Source organism: Solanum pennellii, chromosome 5 (assembly GCF_001406875.1).
Source record: "Solanum pennellii chromosome 5, SPENNV200".
Taxonomy (NCBI): Eukaryota; Viridiplantae; Streptophyta; class Magnoliopsida; order Solanales; family Solanaceae; genus Solanum; species Solanum pennellii.
This window is the reverse complement of record NC_028641.1, coordinates 55177044-55192037: the sequence shown is the minus strand read 5'-3', so window position 1 is coordinate 55192037 and position 14994 is coordinate 55177044. Positions and strand designations below refer to the sequence as shown.

Below are 14994 nucleotides of genomic sequence, written 5' to 3'. Positions count from 1 at the left end.
AAGAAGAGAATGAATTAAAAATTTAGGTTTTAGGGTCTTTTGGTGTTGAAGAAAGAGAATGGGAGATTTAATCACAACCGTTGGTTTGGATAGAGATGAAGGGTTAGGATTCGATCTAGAATTTATTAATTAAATAGACGGATGAGATCAAAAGATGATTTCTTGAAATTAGATGAGTTGGATACGGAATGGCTAAAATTGCAATTAAAATTGGCTAGAATTTAAAGGAAGAGGTGGCTATGATTGTAATAAAATTTTAATTAGAGTGGTTAGAATTGAAAGAAAATAGAATAAAATAGGCTAGAACTTAAATAATTTCTAAAATATTTTTGTTTAATTGAAAATCATTTAAATTTTAAAACATTTGAAATTCATTAATAATTTTAAAAATATAATAATATTTACAATAATTCTATAAAGTAAATGATATTAAAATATATAATTTTGAGAGAAAAAATCGATTAAAACTTTAAAATACGTATTTAGTCGAATATAATCCTAAAAATGGTTAAAGGTCGGTCAAAATTGGGTGTCAACAGTCATTTATTAAGCGCTTACAATTGATAGGAAGACATCTACTTATGAAAACTAAGTTGTGCACTACTGTTTGGGGTCATGCTATCTTACATGCAGCATCACTTGTTCATCTCAGACCGACTCATTATAATAAATAATTTTCATCACAATTGGTATTTGGTCATGAACCAAATATTATTTATTTACGAATTTTTGGATGTGTTATTTTTGTGCCAGTAGCACTACCTCAGCTCACTAAGATGGCCCCCCCAAAAAGGTTAGGCATATAGGTTGGGTGTGATTCACCCTCTATAATTTGCTATCTTGAGCCATTGACAGGAGATTTATTCACTACAAGATTTTTAGATTGTCGATTTGATGAAACAAATTTTTCATAATTAGGGAAGAGAAAAGGGAACATAAAAGTGAAATTGCATGGAAAGTTTAATCATTATCTCATTTTGATACATTCTCCCCTATGCGTGAACAAGAGGTTCAAAAGATCATTCATTTGCAAAACATAGCAAATCAAATGTCAGACGCATTTACTGATTTGGAAAAGGATAACAAAGTCACATATTCCTGCACTAAATGTGCCTATGCGAATTAATGTCCCAAAAGGACTATCTACAAGTGTCATGGCTTCTGAATCACAAATACGCCTGAAGCGTGGTAAACCATTGGGTTCAAAGAATAAAAATCCTAGAAAAATAAGTACAAAAATGACACTATAAAAGAATCTCACAAAGAGATTCAAGATCGTATTAATCCTGATATTACTGAAGATATCAGTGAACTTGAGACTCAAGTGAATGAAGAACTTCAATAAGTTCTATACATGATGGGATAAGTTTAGATCGATCGAAAATTATAATGACTTATGTTTTCGCATATAATGCTGCACTTAACAATATTCAAGACAATGAGTATCTTGAACATTTATCTATCGAAGAATGTCAACGAAAATGTGATTGACCGAAATGGCAAGAGGCAATTCAATCAGAATTGAATTCACTTGCTAAACATGAGGTTTTTGAACCAGTAATCTAAACGCCTAATGATATTAAACCAATTGGCTATAAATGCGTCTTTGTACAAAAAAAATAAGATTGTAAGATACAAGGTACGCCTTGTTGCATAGGGATTCTCTCAACGACCCGGTGTCGACTATGAAGAAATATATTCACCGATTATGAATGCAATAACTTTTTGATATCTCACCAGTTTAACTGTACATGAAAATCTTGAAATACATCTAATGGATGTGGTTACAGCTTATATTTATGGTTCACTTAATAATGAAATTTATATGAAAGTCTCGGAAAGAATTAAAATGCCTGAAGCATATAGTTCAAAATCTCAGGAAATATGCTCAATCAGATTACAAAAGTCATTATACGACTAAAACAATCATGGCGCACGTAGTATAATCGTCTCAGTGAGTACTTGATATAACAAGATTATATAAACGATGTCATTTGTCCTTGTATTGTTATTAAGAAAACAACATCGGGGTTTGTTATTCTTGTTGTTTATGTTGATGACATTAATCTCATTGGCTCCAGAAGAGTTCCAAAAGGCAATTGAATATCTAAAGAAAGAATTTGAGATGAAAGATCTTGGAAAGACAAAACTTTGTCTTGGTATACACATAAAACATTTAGTAGATGGGGTCTTCATCCATCAATCTGCTTATACTGAGAAAATCTTGAAAAGATTTGACATGGACAAAGGACATCTATTAAGTACTCCAATGGTTGTCCGATCACTTGAAGTGAGTAAGGATCCATTCTAACCTCAAGAAGAGAAGGAGGAACCTCTTGGTCCAGAAGTACCTTATCTTAGTGCAATTGACACACTTGTGTATCTTGCTAATGCTACGAGACCTAACATAGCATTTTCTCTTAATCTGTTAGCAAGATATAGTTCTTCCCATACACGATGACATTGGAATGGAGTTAAACATATATTGCGATATCTAAAGGGGAATAGTGATACGGGTCTATTTTATACTGACATGCAGATGCAGGTTATTTATCTGACCCACATAAAGCTCAATCACAAACAGGATAATTTTTCATATACGAAGGTATTGATATATCATAGCGATCTACGAAGCAGTCTATTGTCGCTACTTCTTCAAATCATGTTGAGATAATAGTCATTCATGAAGCAAGTAGAGAAAATGTATGGTTAAGATCAGTAATACATTTTATTAAAGAAAGATGTGGTTTGAAGTGTGATTTCAAGATACTCACAGTGCCCTTTGAAGACAATATTGCATGCATAACTCAATTAAGAGGAGGTTTCATAGAAGAAGATAGAATGAAATACATTTCGCCAAAATTATTCTTCACACATGATTTCCAGAAGAATTTTTTTGATATTGATGTGCAATAAATCTGTACAAGTGATAATCCAGCAAATTTATTTACCAAATCTTTACTAGCCCCAATTCTTTAGAAGATGGTTCACAAAATTGGAATGTGAAGACTTAACCATCTGAATCGTTATTTTTATCAGGGAGAGTAAAATACGTGTTGCACTCTTTTTCCTTAATTTCGATTTTGTCCCACTGGGTTTTCCTAGAAAGGATTTTAATGAGGCAGGAAGTAATGTGTATTATGTATATCGTATACATTTGTTCCTTCAACTTTTCTTTTACATAGACATTCAAGGGGGAGTTTTTGAAGCAATTTTGAATGTCACGTGGGCCCCAACTATTAGAATTGTTACATCACTTGTAATGGTGTGCAAAACTATTATGCATGCCATGTGGAACTTTCTTATTAAGAGAATATCATCACCTGACCAATTAGATGGCCAAGTTATACATTTTGTACATTAAGCTCATGGCTATAAATAGCCACTACGAAATAAAAATATATACCGAATACATCACTTTCTATCATCTTACTCGTTTTCCTTTTAGTTCATTAATCTTAATTTGCTTAGCAGTTATTTTATAACATTGTCCAATTAAAATGACGTTTTGACAGAGATTATTCATTTATTATAAAGTCATTACTTGGAATTGAGTTTTGGTGTTTCAAGTCATCTTATTGAAATCCCTAATCAAAAGAAAGTTTTGACTCTATTAATTAATAGTCTACGAACAAGAAATTTAGATAAGAACTTTTATTGACTAAGGAAAAGGTATGAGGCATCCCTCAATCCTGCGATTCTAACATAATCGTTTATTAACTTATACTCCACTTAAAATAATTTTTGAATAAATTGTGTTATTAATTATGACTATAATTCACATAAGATTTGTTGAACTTTCATTAATTTTACCCAAGACGCAATGTTGCGACTTCAATTTTGACATAGTCGATCAAGACGCATAACTAAAAGTACAACTAACAAAATCTTTTTTTTAATTAAAAAATAAGTAAATTAAACATATGATTTTTTTTCCTAAGATTTCAAATAAAGATTACTCTTAAAATGTATAAGCCCCAGTTGCTCTCTAGGGAAGACCACGAACCCTTCATACTACTCTCGATAAAAGTGGTCCTTGGTTCTAGTAATCAAGTCCAGCTTGTCCTTTCAATCCTTTTTCTTGTTCATTACCTGCAAAACCACCGGCAAACAAAAGGGCTTTTAGGAGAATGTCGATGGATACATACCACTTTCTTGCCGGCATCTTTTGACTGACTACCGGCAACGACCTTTTCTTCACAATGACTTTGTGAAGAAGCTCCCGTCTAGTGGTGGCAAATGGCGGGTTGGGTCAAATATGGGTGGGTTAAAAATGAGTGAACATAAAATGAGTAATAATAGAATCTGTCCATATTTGATATGGGTAAAAATTGATTGGGTAATAAATAGGTTAGCTAAAATACTAGTTTACTCATATTTGCATGAATAAATAGTTTTTTACCTAAGAATTCAATATGGAGAAGATATTTTAATCTTTTTTAGATGAAAAATGTTGAACATGCTTCATTTAGTTTTATTGCATCATAAAAATAACGGAAAAGGACCTAAAATGCCCTCAAAGTATTGGAAATGGTACAAAATATCCTGTATCCACATATTGGCTCCAAAATGCCCTTCTCATTCATCTATTGGCTCCAAAATACCCTTGTCATCCACTTTTGGATTCAAAATTGACCAGTTATTTAATAATTTTAAATTTAAAGTATTTAAATATTTTTATAATACTTGATGCTCAACTACTGGGAATTATAATTTAATTTATTAATATCATTTATAAGTAAATTCACTACCCACCAAATTAATAAACTGATTCTAATATAGAAATCTCTCTAAACACTACTAAAACACGACGAAATTACAGATTCATGAAAATGATATCCATAATTATTCGAGTTCGAATTGAAGCCCCAATTAAATAGGTTGAGCCGCTTATTTAGAAAGTCACTTTCACTGGGATTCTCTTTCAAGTTTGAATTTGAATTTCTGATTAAATGTCAAGAAGTAGTACATCACGAATAATTAATGCACTTTTTAAAATATAATTTTATAAATATTTATGATTTATTTTAAATATTAAAACTTTAATATATTATTTTTTTAAAAGAATTATCTATTAATTAATATCACATAATTGAGACGAAGGAATAGTTAAGATAAACATAGTCGGACTTTTAAGTTTATCGGTAATTTTTATTTAGACACTTCAATTATAATATATTTTGAATGAGGACTTGAATGAATATAATAATGTACTTTTACAGATATTTGCGTCTCATATTTTTAGAAACACTCATTGGTAGTAGCTTCTTGTTGCATTAGTAATGGGGCGAGTTTAGTGGGGTTTAATTAGTAATGAGTGGGTAGTGGATTTGTTTGTAAATAATATTAATAAGTTAAATTATAACAAATAGTTGAGCGTCACGTATTTTAAAAAATATTTAAATAGTTTGGATTTAAAATCGTAAAATAAGTGGTCAATTTTAAACTCAAAGGTGGATGACATGGGTATTCTGGAGCCAATAGATGATTGAGAAGGGTATTTTGGAGTCAATAGGTGGATGGAGGATAATTTTGTACCATTTCTATTACTTTAAGGGTATTTTAGACCCTTTCCCGTAAAAATAAAAAAAATATTATAACTTTTTAATGTAAAATAAATTTATGAATAACAAGATAAAATTATTTTTAATTTCAAATTAAATTAATATTTGCATTTTAGGACTAAAACATGCTTAATGCACTTTAAGCAATGTCAATATTAATACATGATTTGCTTATTTTATATTATTATTGATTATTCAATATAAATTTAAATAATTAAAAAATATAATTATAATTAACAAAAGAAATGTACATTTGAATTATATATTTTTAGAGGGTCAAAGACTTCTCGTTTTCGATTATAGAGAAGAATAGTTAGTTTTATAGAATAACATAAAAAGGAAGAAAAGTTACACTATTTTTATTGATATCATAAATTTTGAGTGAGTAAAAGTTAGAAGTTTAACCTATTTGACTAATTCATATTTTACCCATATTTTTATGGGTCAAATATGTATCAACCCATATTTTACCCATGTTAAAAATCACTCACCCAATCCATTAAAATATGAACATTTTAGACGGGTCACCAAAAACTGGGCTTATTTTGCCGACACTACTCCCGTTATAGCGCACTCTTCATCTAAGTAATGTGACGGTGAGCTTGTAGCCACAAATCCTCAAGAAGACATAATATATGGACTTTGATCATTAACTAAGAGTCCATTTGGATTGGCTTCAAAAAGTAGCTTCTAATTCAAAAATAAAATAATTAAACTTAAATAATTTTTAATTCAAAAAATAAAAAGTAAAAGGAAACCTAGTTTTGGTTTTTGACTTATTTTAACTCATTTTGAACTTATTTTAAGTCATTTTTTACCTTGTTAAACACTTCCTAACTTATTTTAAATCACAATTGACTTATTTTAAGTTATTTTTTATATTTGTCAGATACTTCCTAATGTCATTAACTGACTTAAAGGTATGTTTGACCAAATTCTATGTCAACCCAAAGACTCTAAGAATTGTAATTTCTTAAAAGTGTATTTACCAATTACATATATAGTAGATATATTTTTAAGTCAAATATTATTTTTCATAAAAATTACTTACAAGGTAAAACACCTACTTTTAATTTATTTATTTTTGGGTATGATTGCATACATTGGTTGAAGACTACAGCATATGTTTAAGATGTCTTCTATAAACACTCGTATAGATGGCCTTAATATAGCCAAATCCATCTTGTTTGGACTAAGACGTTACAATAGTAGTTTTTGTGTAGATTATTTACAAGATAATTACATATACATATGAATAAGTGTTAAAAATATTTTTAAATTATTTGTTTTTTTAAATTTAACATCTAAACTATTCAGAGTGAGAAATACACCTAAAATTATCACTCATAAATTTAAAAAATGTAACTCAAATAATATGTGATAGTGTATGTTACACTCTCTTTTCAAAATAAAAAATTGCCATATGGATTGCCTCGTGGAAAACAATCCCACGGTGACACAAAATGACAACACGTAATAATTCCAGCGGAATATATAAATTTGAACACAACTTCACTCTTTTAAAAATCAATTGAAAATATATAAAAAAAAATTAAAATGCGTCAGAAATGAAAACGTAGACCAATATTACTCCCAATAGTTTAAGGTATGAAAAAAAAAAAGAAGAAGAGATATTTAAAATTTATTTTTGACACTTAATTAAAAACAATGTGTCAGCAAAAATAAACCATGTGGACGAAAACTGTGAGTTAGACGCGCATGAGAATTTGTATGCACGTATATTTGGTTTAGAGTTATGTTTCTTAAACCAATGAGCGATAGTTTAGGTATGTTTTTCATATTCCCAATAGTTTAAGTTTGAAACTCAAAATATAAGAAGAATAATTATAAATGCTTTCAACACTTAACCTATAATTATTTATGATAAAAGACATTAATTAATAACCTAATAAATTTGGTATCCGAGTGACTCATGTATAAAATTACATTGCTAAAATAGAACAGTAACTTTACACTGTTGGTATATGTAATTCAAATCCATAGAGAAAAAACATTCCAATTCCAACTACGGTTATTAACACATATAATTGTGCTCTAAAGATAATAAGACAACAGCTGGGCTACTTTGGAAAATCAAAATTTGCTAGAAAATCACATTACTTAAGATAATGATGATAACTCCTATGCATTTAGCATCCTTTAAAAATTAGTTAAAAGGGATTTTTACACTAACCACAACTAATTGCCAGAAAAATATAGATTTTGTATATTAATGTATTATATGCATACAATATACGCATCTTATACATAACTAGTGTAGATCTTATGTATTTTTGACTAGCAATTGTAATTATTATCGACGAAGGACCAAATTGCAACATTCCCAATTAATCCACATATGAGCTACAATTATACTGATCAAAGTTGTGGCCTGCAGAGAATAGATACACGAAAAGAAAAGGGCAAACAGTCCCAACTCAGTCATCATCCACCAAAATTTTCCAGCAGGTCAATCCCATAATCTAAATAGCTGGATAAAATGCTTCTTTTCTGCCAAAAGACGAGAAACAGAAATGCTAAAACTACAGAAGAACGATAAATTTAGGCCATCGTCATATTTGAAACAAGTGATCATTTAATTTATGTCACTACTACTCTGTATTATGGTTGATCTAGAAGTGTTCTCTTCATTTGCCCCTAATTTTGACTTGCAGAACCCATTGGACTTTACCTTCTGGCAATGGAATGGACCTCGGCATCCTCAGTGGGACTTCAAACTCACCCATCACGTGCAAAGGTGTATCCAGAACTAAATGTTCAGGTTCAATATGAACAGAGATCTGTCTCGCCACCTGATAAAGAAGAAAGAATTATGGCCACACGAAACTATCATTACTTTTTGAGCGTTACCTTAATATAACTGAGTAGCAGAAAATTAAAAATTTCATTCTAGAATTAACAAATAAAACTCACCTCTGAATCACAAACCCAATGTAATGACAAAAGAAAGAAAAAAAATAACGAGGTTTTGACAACTACTCAGGTACCCTCAATTGTATATTCCTGTACTTCTATCAATAATGGAAATTAAAGACGGTGACATAAGGCTACCCACCTAAGTAGGGCTTTACATAAGAGAGGGGAACCCATTACGAGGAGACATGTCAAATTCTCTCTTCTCCTTTTTTTTCTTTGGTGAGTAAAGAGACATGTCACTCGTATATCACAGTCTCCTATCAGATGCCATTTCAAGGTCAATCTTGGAGATAGTATTTTTACAGAAACCAACAGCAATATTGCCCAAATTGTTATTATCAAGTTACTAAACAAAGTCAGGTGTCTCAAAGTCACAAGAGGAGGTAGATAGTGATATATTGTGGAAAAGCTTGGCCCTATTCTCCCAAAAGGAAATCATATGGATGCTAAACCATAATATCCCAAGCAAATATGTGATATTCCCTATAAGTTTCAAAACTCCTCAAATCAGCTCTTCATGGCATTACATGATGTGGTCTTGCAGAAAAAAGTCCCAACTTTGCAGGACACAAAATTATGCCCCTTGTCAACCACCAATACAAGGATATGGGCCAATTAATTGGAAATGCGAATCAAAGAAAGCTTTGTCTTGTACATAGAACCAAAAATAACATCCAAATACTAATGGAGGTTTGACAGTGTAGTTGGTCACACAATAATTATCATCCAACATTAAGTTTGCAAAAACTAAAGTTGGATTCTCTTTATACACACACAGAGAAGCATATATGTGTTTGTACTATTTCCATTCAATTTTATTGAGTGTACTTCCTTCATATCATCAGAAAAACCTCCCTCTTACATAATATCATTGCAAAGGGGGCTTATATAGGTGCTACTAGGTCTTCTAGAGTCGCACCAATTAACTACTTTCACACACACTTGAATCTAATCATATTGATACCATAAGTCACCTAGATAAAACAAAATGATCATGCACCTAGGATAACTAAAAGGCATAAATCTAGACACTCAAACATTTAAGTTTACTATTTTCAACATTATTTTCGAACTTCAATTTCTTCTCAAGACAATTACAGTTTCATTTGCAGCATTCCCTTTTGTGTATAGACCAGAAAGAAAATCCACGTAAAGAAAACACTATAACAGCTGTACGGAACAGCAAAAAGAGAAAGAAAGTTACGGCCAAATCCAGGCGAGGGGATAGGCTTCCTCAAATAACTCACTTGGCTGTTGGGACCAAATAGGAAACAGAAAAAGGTCAAGAAATTGGTAAAAAGCTGAGATTACTAGAGCTAAAGACAACTGACAAGAGTGAAAAACAGCATTAATTTTAGTTCCCCAAACGAAAACCTTTAGTCTATTTCCTTCATACTGTGTTAGTTTTATAAACTTCCATACTAAAAACATTTCTTTGTTTTGATGATTAATACTCCTTCATACACATCCTTCTTACTGAACTAGAAAAGAAAAATATTTGAAGCTCATAGCATTAGTTATAGGTATATGCCTCATGCCAAAGATCACAACATAAATTTCCTACACCTGACTGTCTTCAGCCAATTAGGCCTTGGGTAACATGTCCCCGTTAAAACATTGATGTTGATCCTAGTTCAGTTATAGGGAAATCAAGAAGCCCAGAGATACTAGGCTAGCTGACTCAAGCTACAGAAAACAATCAGAAGTCTTCTAGAATAGCTGTTAGCAATCATGTTCATAGGAAATGCACAGACCATCAATCTTCATTAGTAAGAGAATGAACTATTTTTCCACAATCAGCAGTGGTGCAAATCATACTGTAGCTACTAAGCTTGTGCAAAGTAATCTTATAGTGCCTGTTCAGATTGAGTCATATATGAGGTCTCAAAAGGTACTCCAAAAGTCTATCTTAGGCATTTTTCTGCAGAAAAGTGATTCTAGCTTAAAGGGATTGAAAATGGGTAAGGATTTATAGCAAATTGGAATACGAAGTAGCAAATATGAAGAGAGTACTTGCCATATATAGTACTGACAAACACTGCCAGGAAAATAGTACCAGGAAATGAAGACATGACCTATAATTATTGGGATACAGGAACAATGATTAACCAACTTATCAAAACTGAAAGGCTTTAGCATTTGAGCCTAATAGGAGAAAACAAAAAAAAAGAAGGAAGAAATAGATAGAAAATGTCAGCATCACTCTTACCATCCAGGAATCATCACAAGTAAGATTAGAACCATAGAGCTTTTATTTTTCTTTTGGGATAAATAAAAAAAGATTTTTTTTTCAGGAAGTCAAGAAGTTTCAGTTTCTTCATTTGAGAGCCCAAATCTCCGTGCTCATTTTTTTTAACGCATTTAACTTACAAGCCAGTATGAAGTCAGGTCTTCCAGTGAAGTTGAAAGAATTCCACCATTCTCTAATTCTATCAGTTTCTTCCGAACCTAGCGACCAATTTTCAAACTTTGAAATAATTTTGTTCCTGTTCCATGAACCAGCTTGCAATGCTAGTCACGGTGATCCGACATATTCCTGTCAATCCTAGAGGCTATTACTTGGTTGTCCCTTTATACCAGGTGAAAATGGCATCCTCCGGTTGAAGATTAATAAGGTTCTTACTGTATTACTGAATATAAAATCCTTGCCAACCTGAGTTTAAAAATCAATGAGAAAATAAACTAGCTTATCCACTAAGCTATTTTAATATCCAGGAGAAACCAAGCTATTTTTTGGGATAATAAGAAATCCCCGAGGGCCACTGGTGCACAGTTCAATGTTCGATTCTGATGCACCACCCAGATTTAAAAAATCAACTTGCTCTGCCAGTAAAGAAAAGCAAGAACCACAAGTATGAACTTTCGTAAATTTTCTTTCCCCGAGCGCGCCACATTTTTGCGAAGTTTATCAATAAAAATGTAAAAGAGTATAAAGACAACAAGTCAGGAACAAAGTATTACCTCAGCCACAATTTCATCTTTTCCAATAGATTCCTGAATAAAAGTCCTACCATTGTCATCTTTCGCCAATGGTTTCTTCGCGAGCTTTCTTAGCACCTGAAAAGAAATTTTGCAGTTCAGATAAATGATATAGAAGCAAATAACTATGATAGCTCCATTACCAAAGGTATCTGAGACGGTTAAAAAGAGCCAAGGGGTAACTCTTGAATCTTGAAAACACTATCAGTATAGCATGATCCTGTCACTGCTACAATAACTATATACCAGTTAGGTTGTTAATATCTACAGGTTGTGTGAGCTAAAGGACGATCAGATAGTTTTACTTTCCTCTTCGATATTCTCTTTGAAGAAATAGCAGGGATAACTCTCAGGATAGTAAAAAGTTCATGATGAATAAACGAGAGACATGATATAAGAATACTGATAATCATTAATGAAGATCTGTTTCAAAATTCCAAAGAGCTTTAGCATAAGATACTAACCAGCATAGTTCTATCCAGGCGGTTTGCTGCCATCTGGTATTCTTTCATCTTATCTTCCTTGGTTGCTGGAACTATTTTAACCTCTTCAACTTCCTCACGTTGGTAAATCTGGCAGAGAGGCAACATATTTGAAACACTAAGAAGATGAATACATCATTTTCACAAGAATGTGATCAATATAAAAAAGGAAATCATATAGAAAGCTAATGTCATTTTACTTTATTCACAAATGACCCCATTTACAATGTGAAGGCCAAATGGCCAATGAATAGTATGCATTGTTGAACGTAAACATGCCAGGGTATACCACATGCTAACAGAGGAAAATTAGCATATTGTCCCAACATACTCCGCCTTTTTAAATGTTGATACACTAAGATATTTGTTTATTCTGTGACATAAAAAATGAAAAATATGCAGAGGAAGAAAGAAAAGAATCCACTTCCTTCCTTACTATGGTATGCCCAAAAATAAAAGTGGAACACATCAAAGCGCAATGACACAAATTATCAGTGGCCTCTTACATAATATTTGTGAACCTTATGTGCATGATTTGTTAGTCTTTTAAAAAGAAAGAACTGACCACATCAAAAATCTACAAAAGGTCTTCGAAAGGTTAACGAAACACCAACTAAAGATGAAGCTGAAAAACTTGTGCATTCCCGATCAGGCAGAACCGCAGAAGCCATAAATCATTAGCACAATAGAATAGCTATTTCTTATACGATCCCTATTACTAAAGCCTACTCTTTCTTTGAGATAGGTAACGAGCAGCCTAAAATGCTTGTCCCTATTGTATTTGAAAAAGACCCAATGAACAAGTGTTGCAGAAATTTTCTCCTTCTCAATGAGTACAATGGGAAAATGGAAATTAAATGTCATTCAAATTCCTATTGGATATGAATTGATGAGTACTTTATCTCTTTGGAGATGACAAACTTGTATCGTGATACTTATATCAGTGTTATCAAAAGCCAAAAGTGCAAACAAGCTCTAGGGGTCCATTGACGCTTTAAGAGCAACGAAAATGTAGAAAATACAAGTATATATGTCTAGTCCAAGACTAATAATTATAAGAACGAATAAAAAATATATGGACAAATAAATTGAAAAAAATTATGATAAAGTGAAATATCAATAATTTAGTGTCGCCTCATTAGCAAGGAAAAGTATGTCTTAGAGCTTTGATGACGACTAAAGCACACTATGTGCGAGGCAAAGCACTCAACACATTTAGAGCATCGTTGGAGCGATTAAGTGCGCCTTTGACAACACTGGCTAATAATATAATAAGTATTACATGAGCGGAACAGCTTTACCTGCATTGCAATTGTACTCAAAGAAATGACGCACAAAAAGAGGAGCAAGTTCCAAGGCTACTAGATTCAGGAAAATTTTGTGCTCATTAAAGGGTATACCAAATTCCTGTCTAAGGTACATTAACATCTCATACACGTAAATTTTATTCAGGACATGAGAATAAAAGAAACAACATATCAAATTTCTCACAATTACATAATTGAATTCAGAGCATTATCAATATTTAGAACCGAACACCGGCAGTACAAATGGAAGGAAGAAAACCTTTCGTTGATCTTCCATGAGATGCCTGTACTTGTCAATATTGGGTACAGCCAGCAATTTGGGCATAAGATGGTTTCGAAAATACCCAGGTGCAACTCTCACAGTTTCCCCTGCTTTTCCAAGCTTATCTATGCCCTGCTTATCAAAACGCAATATTGAACAAGAATCAGGTCGTAATTGCAAAAGGGTCAGCCGGATCAGTTCAATATGAAACAATCAAATAGTAAAAAAAACCCATAAATATCGATAAACAAAAGAGAGAATCTGGACGCCGTTGTCTGTGCAAATTGTAGTAAACTATAAAGGGCAATTGGATGAATGAATTAGTAAAATTACTTACAGTAGTGAGAATGACTTGTAGTTTTCTGTATCGAACACCTTGGGCGGCGTAAAATAGTGGATGGTGTAAATGTAGTTCTCCACCTTCGCACTTCTGGAAGATAGCAGCTGAGGTTTTCACATTCTTCAGCTGTTGCCGGAGAGTATTCCTACCATATTGCAGGCAAGCCATTTCTCACTCTTCTCTGTTGTGACGGCGGACGGCGCACGGCGGACGGTGAAAGAAGTAGAACGAAGAGGTACTTGACGGCGAAAGGTATTGAAGTCGGGTTTTTCCACCTTAGCCCTTTCTTCTCGTTTTCTTTTCTGTGATGTGTGATTATGCAAATGTTTGTACGAACTTATTTTTTTGATGCATTTTTAAAATGAATTTTTAAAAAAATATTTTTTGGAAAAAAATAATAATTTGTGTTCGGTTAATCATGGTTGGCTAATCATTTTTAAAAAATATTTTTTGGAGTTAAATTAGTATCAATGTAATTTTAATGATAAGATTATTTTATAAAAAAAAAACTATTTTAAATACCTATTTCAAAATTTTTAATTAAAATGCACATGTTTAAATATATTCAATTAATACTATACATACATAAATTAATTAATTAAGTATTAATATAAGAGGAACACATAATTATCCCCATGGAACTTATACCTTTTTTTCCAAGTAGACACCTTAAATTCGTGGGGGTTCTATCACCACCACGAAACCATCCAAAAAACACAATAAATATATCATTCTGACCCGTTTCAAATTCATCAGTACTCTCACGCAGATTGGGTGCGTCAAGAAGTAAATAAACAACATTCATCCAGTTTTAAAACGTCATTTGGCATTCCCAATTTGAATTGGTTTCTTCATTAAATAGACCCACTCCTTCCTTCCCAAAATTCTCCATTGTTAGTTGTTGGAGATTGCAATTTCTCATTTATTTATTTTTTAATCTGTGAAATCAATTTCCTGTGATTAGGTTTTGAGAGAGAGAGATGTCAAATTCAAACTTGAATCGCATTTGTAACGATGAGAACGATCCAATGTTGCATTTAACGATGCGATGCAAACACAAAGACTTGATGCAATTGCAGACTTCGTGGTCTGAGGACAACCCAGCTAGAAGATTTTGGTCCTA

The 14994-nt window shown here is 32.2% G+C and overlaps 2 protein-coding genes across 2 annotated transcripts in view; both read right to left on the bottom strand.

Moving 5' to 3' along the window:
* The window catches only part of LOC107019603, a 10838-nt gene extending 6673 nt beyond the window's left edge, over nt 1–4165 (bottom strand). The window contains exon 1 of the mRNA XM_015220028.1: nt 4093–4165. Coding sequence (XP_015075514.1) covers nt 4093–4165 — 73 coding nt within the window. The remainder of the gene's footprint in view (nt 1–4092) is intronic.
* Nucleotides 4166–7855: 3690 nt separating this feature from the next.
* Nucleotides 7856–14207, bottom strand: LOC107018649 (50S ribosomal protein L9). Its single transcript, XM_015219186.1, has 5 exons — nt 13869–14207; nt 13529–13663; nt 11945–12052; nt 11463–11558; nt 7856–8377 (listed from the first exon to the last, which is right to left on the bottom strand). The coding sequence occupies exons 1-5, from the start codon at nt 14037–14039 to the stop codon at nt 8213–8215; spliced, it is 675 nt and encodes a 224-aa protein (XP_015074672.1). The 5' UTR covers nt 14040–14207; the 3' UTR covers nt 7856–8212.
* Between the last annotated feature and the right edge of the window lie 787 nt (nt 14208–14994).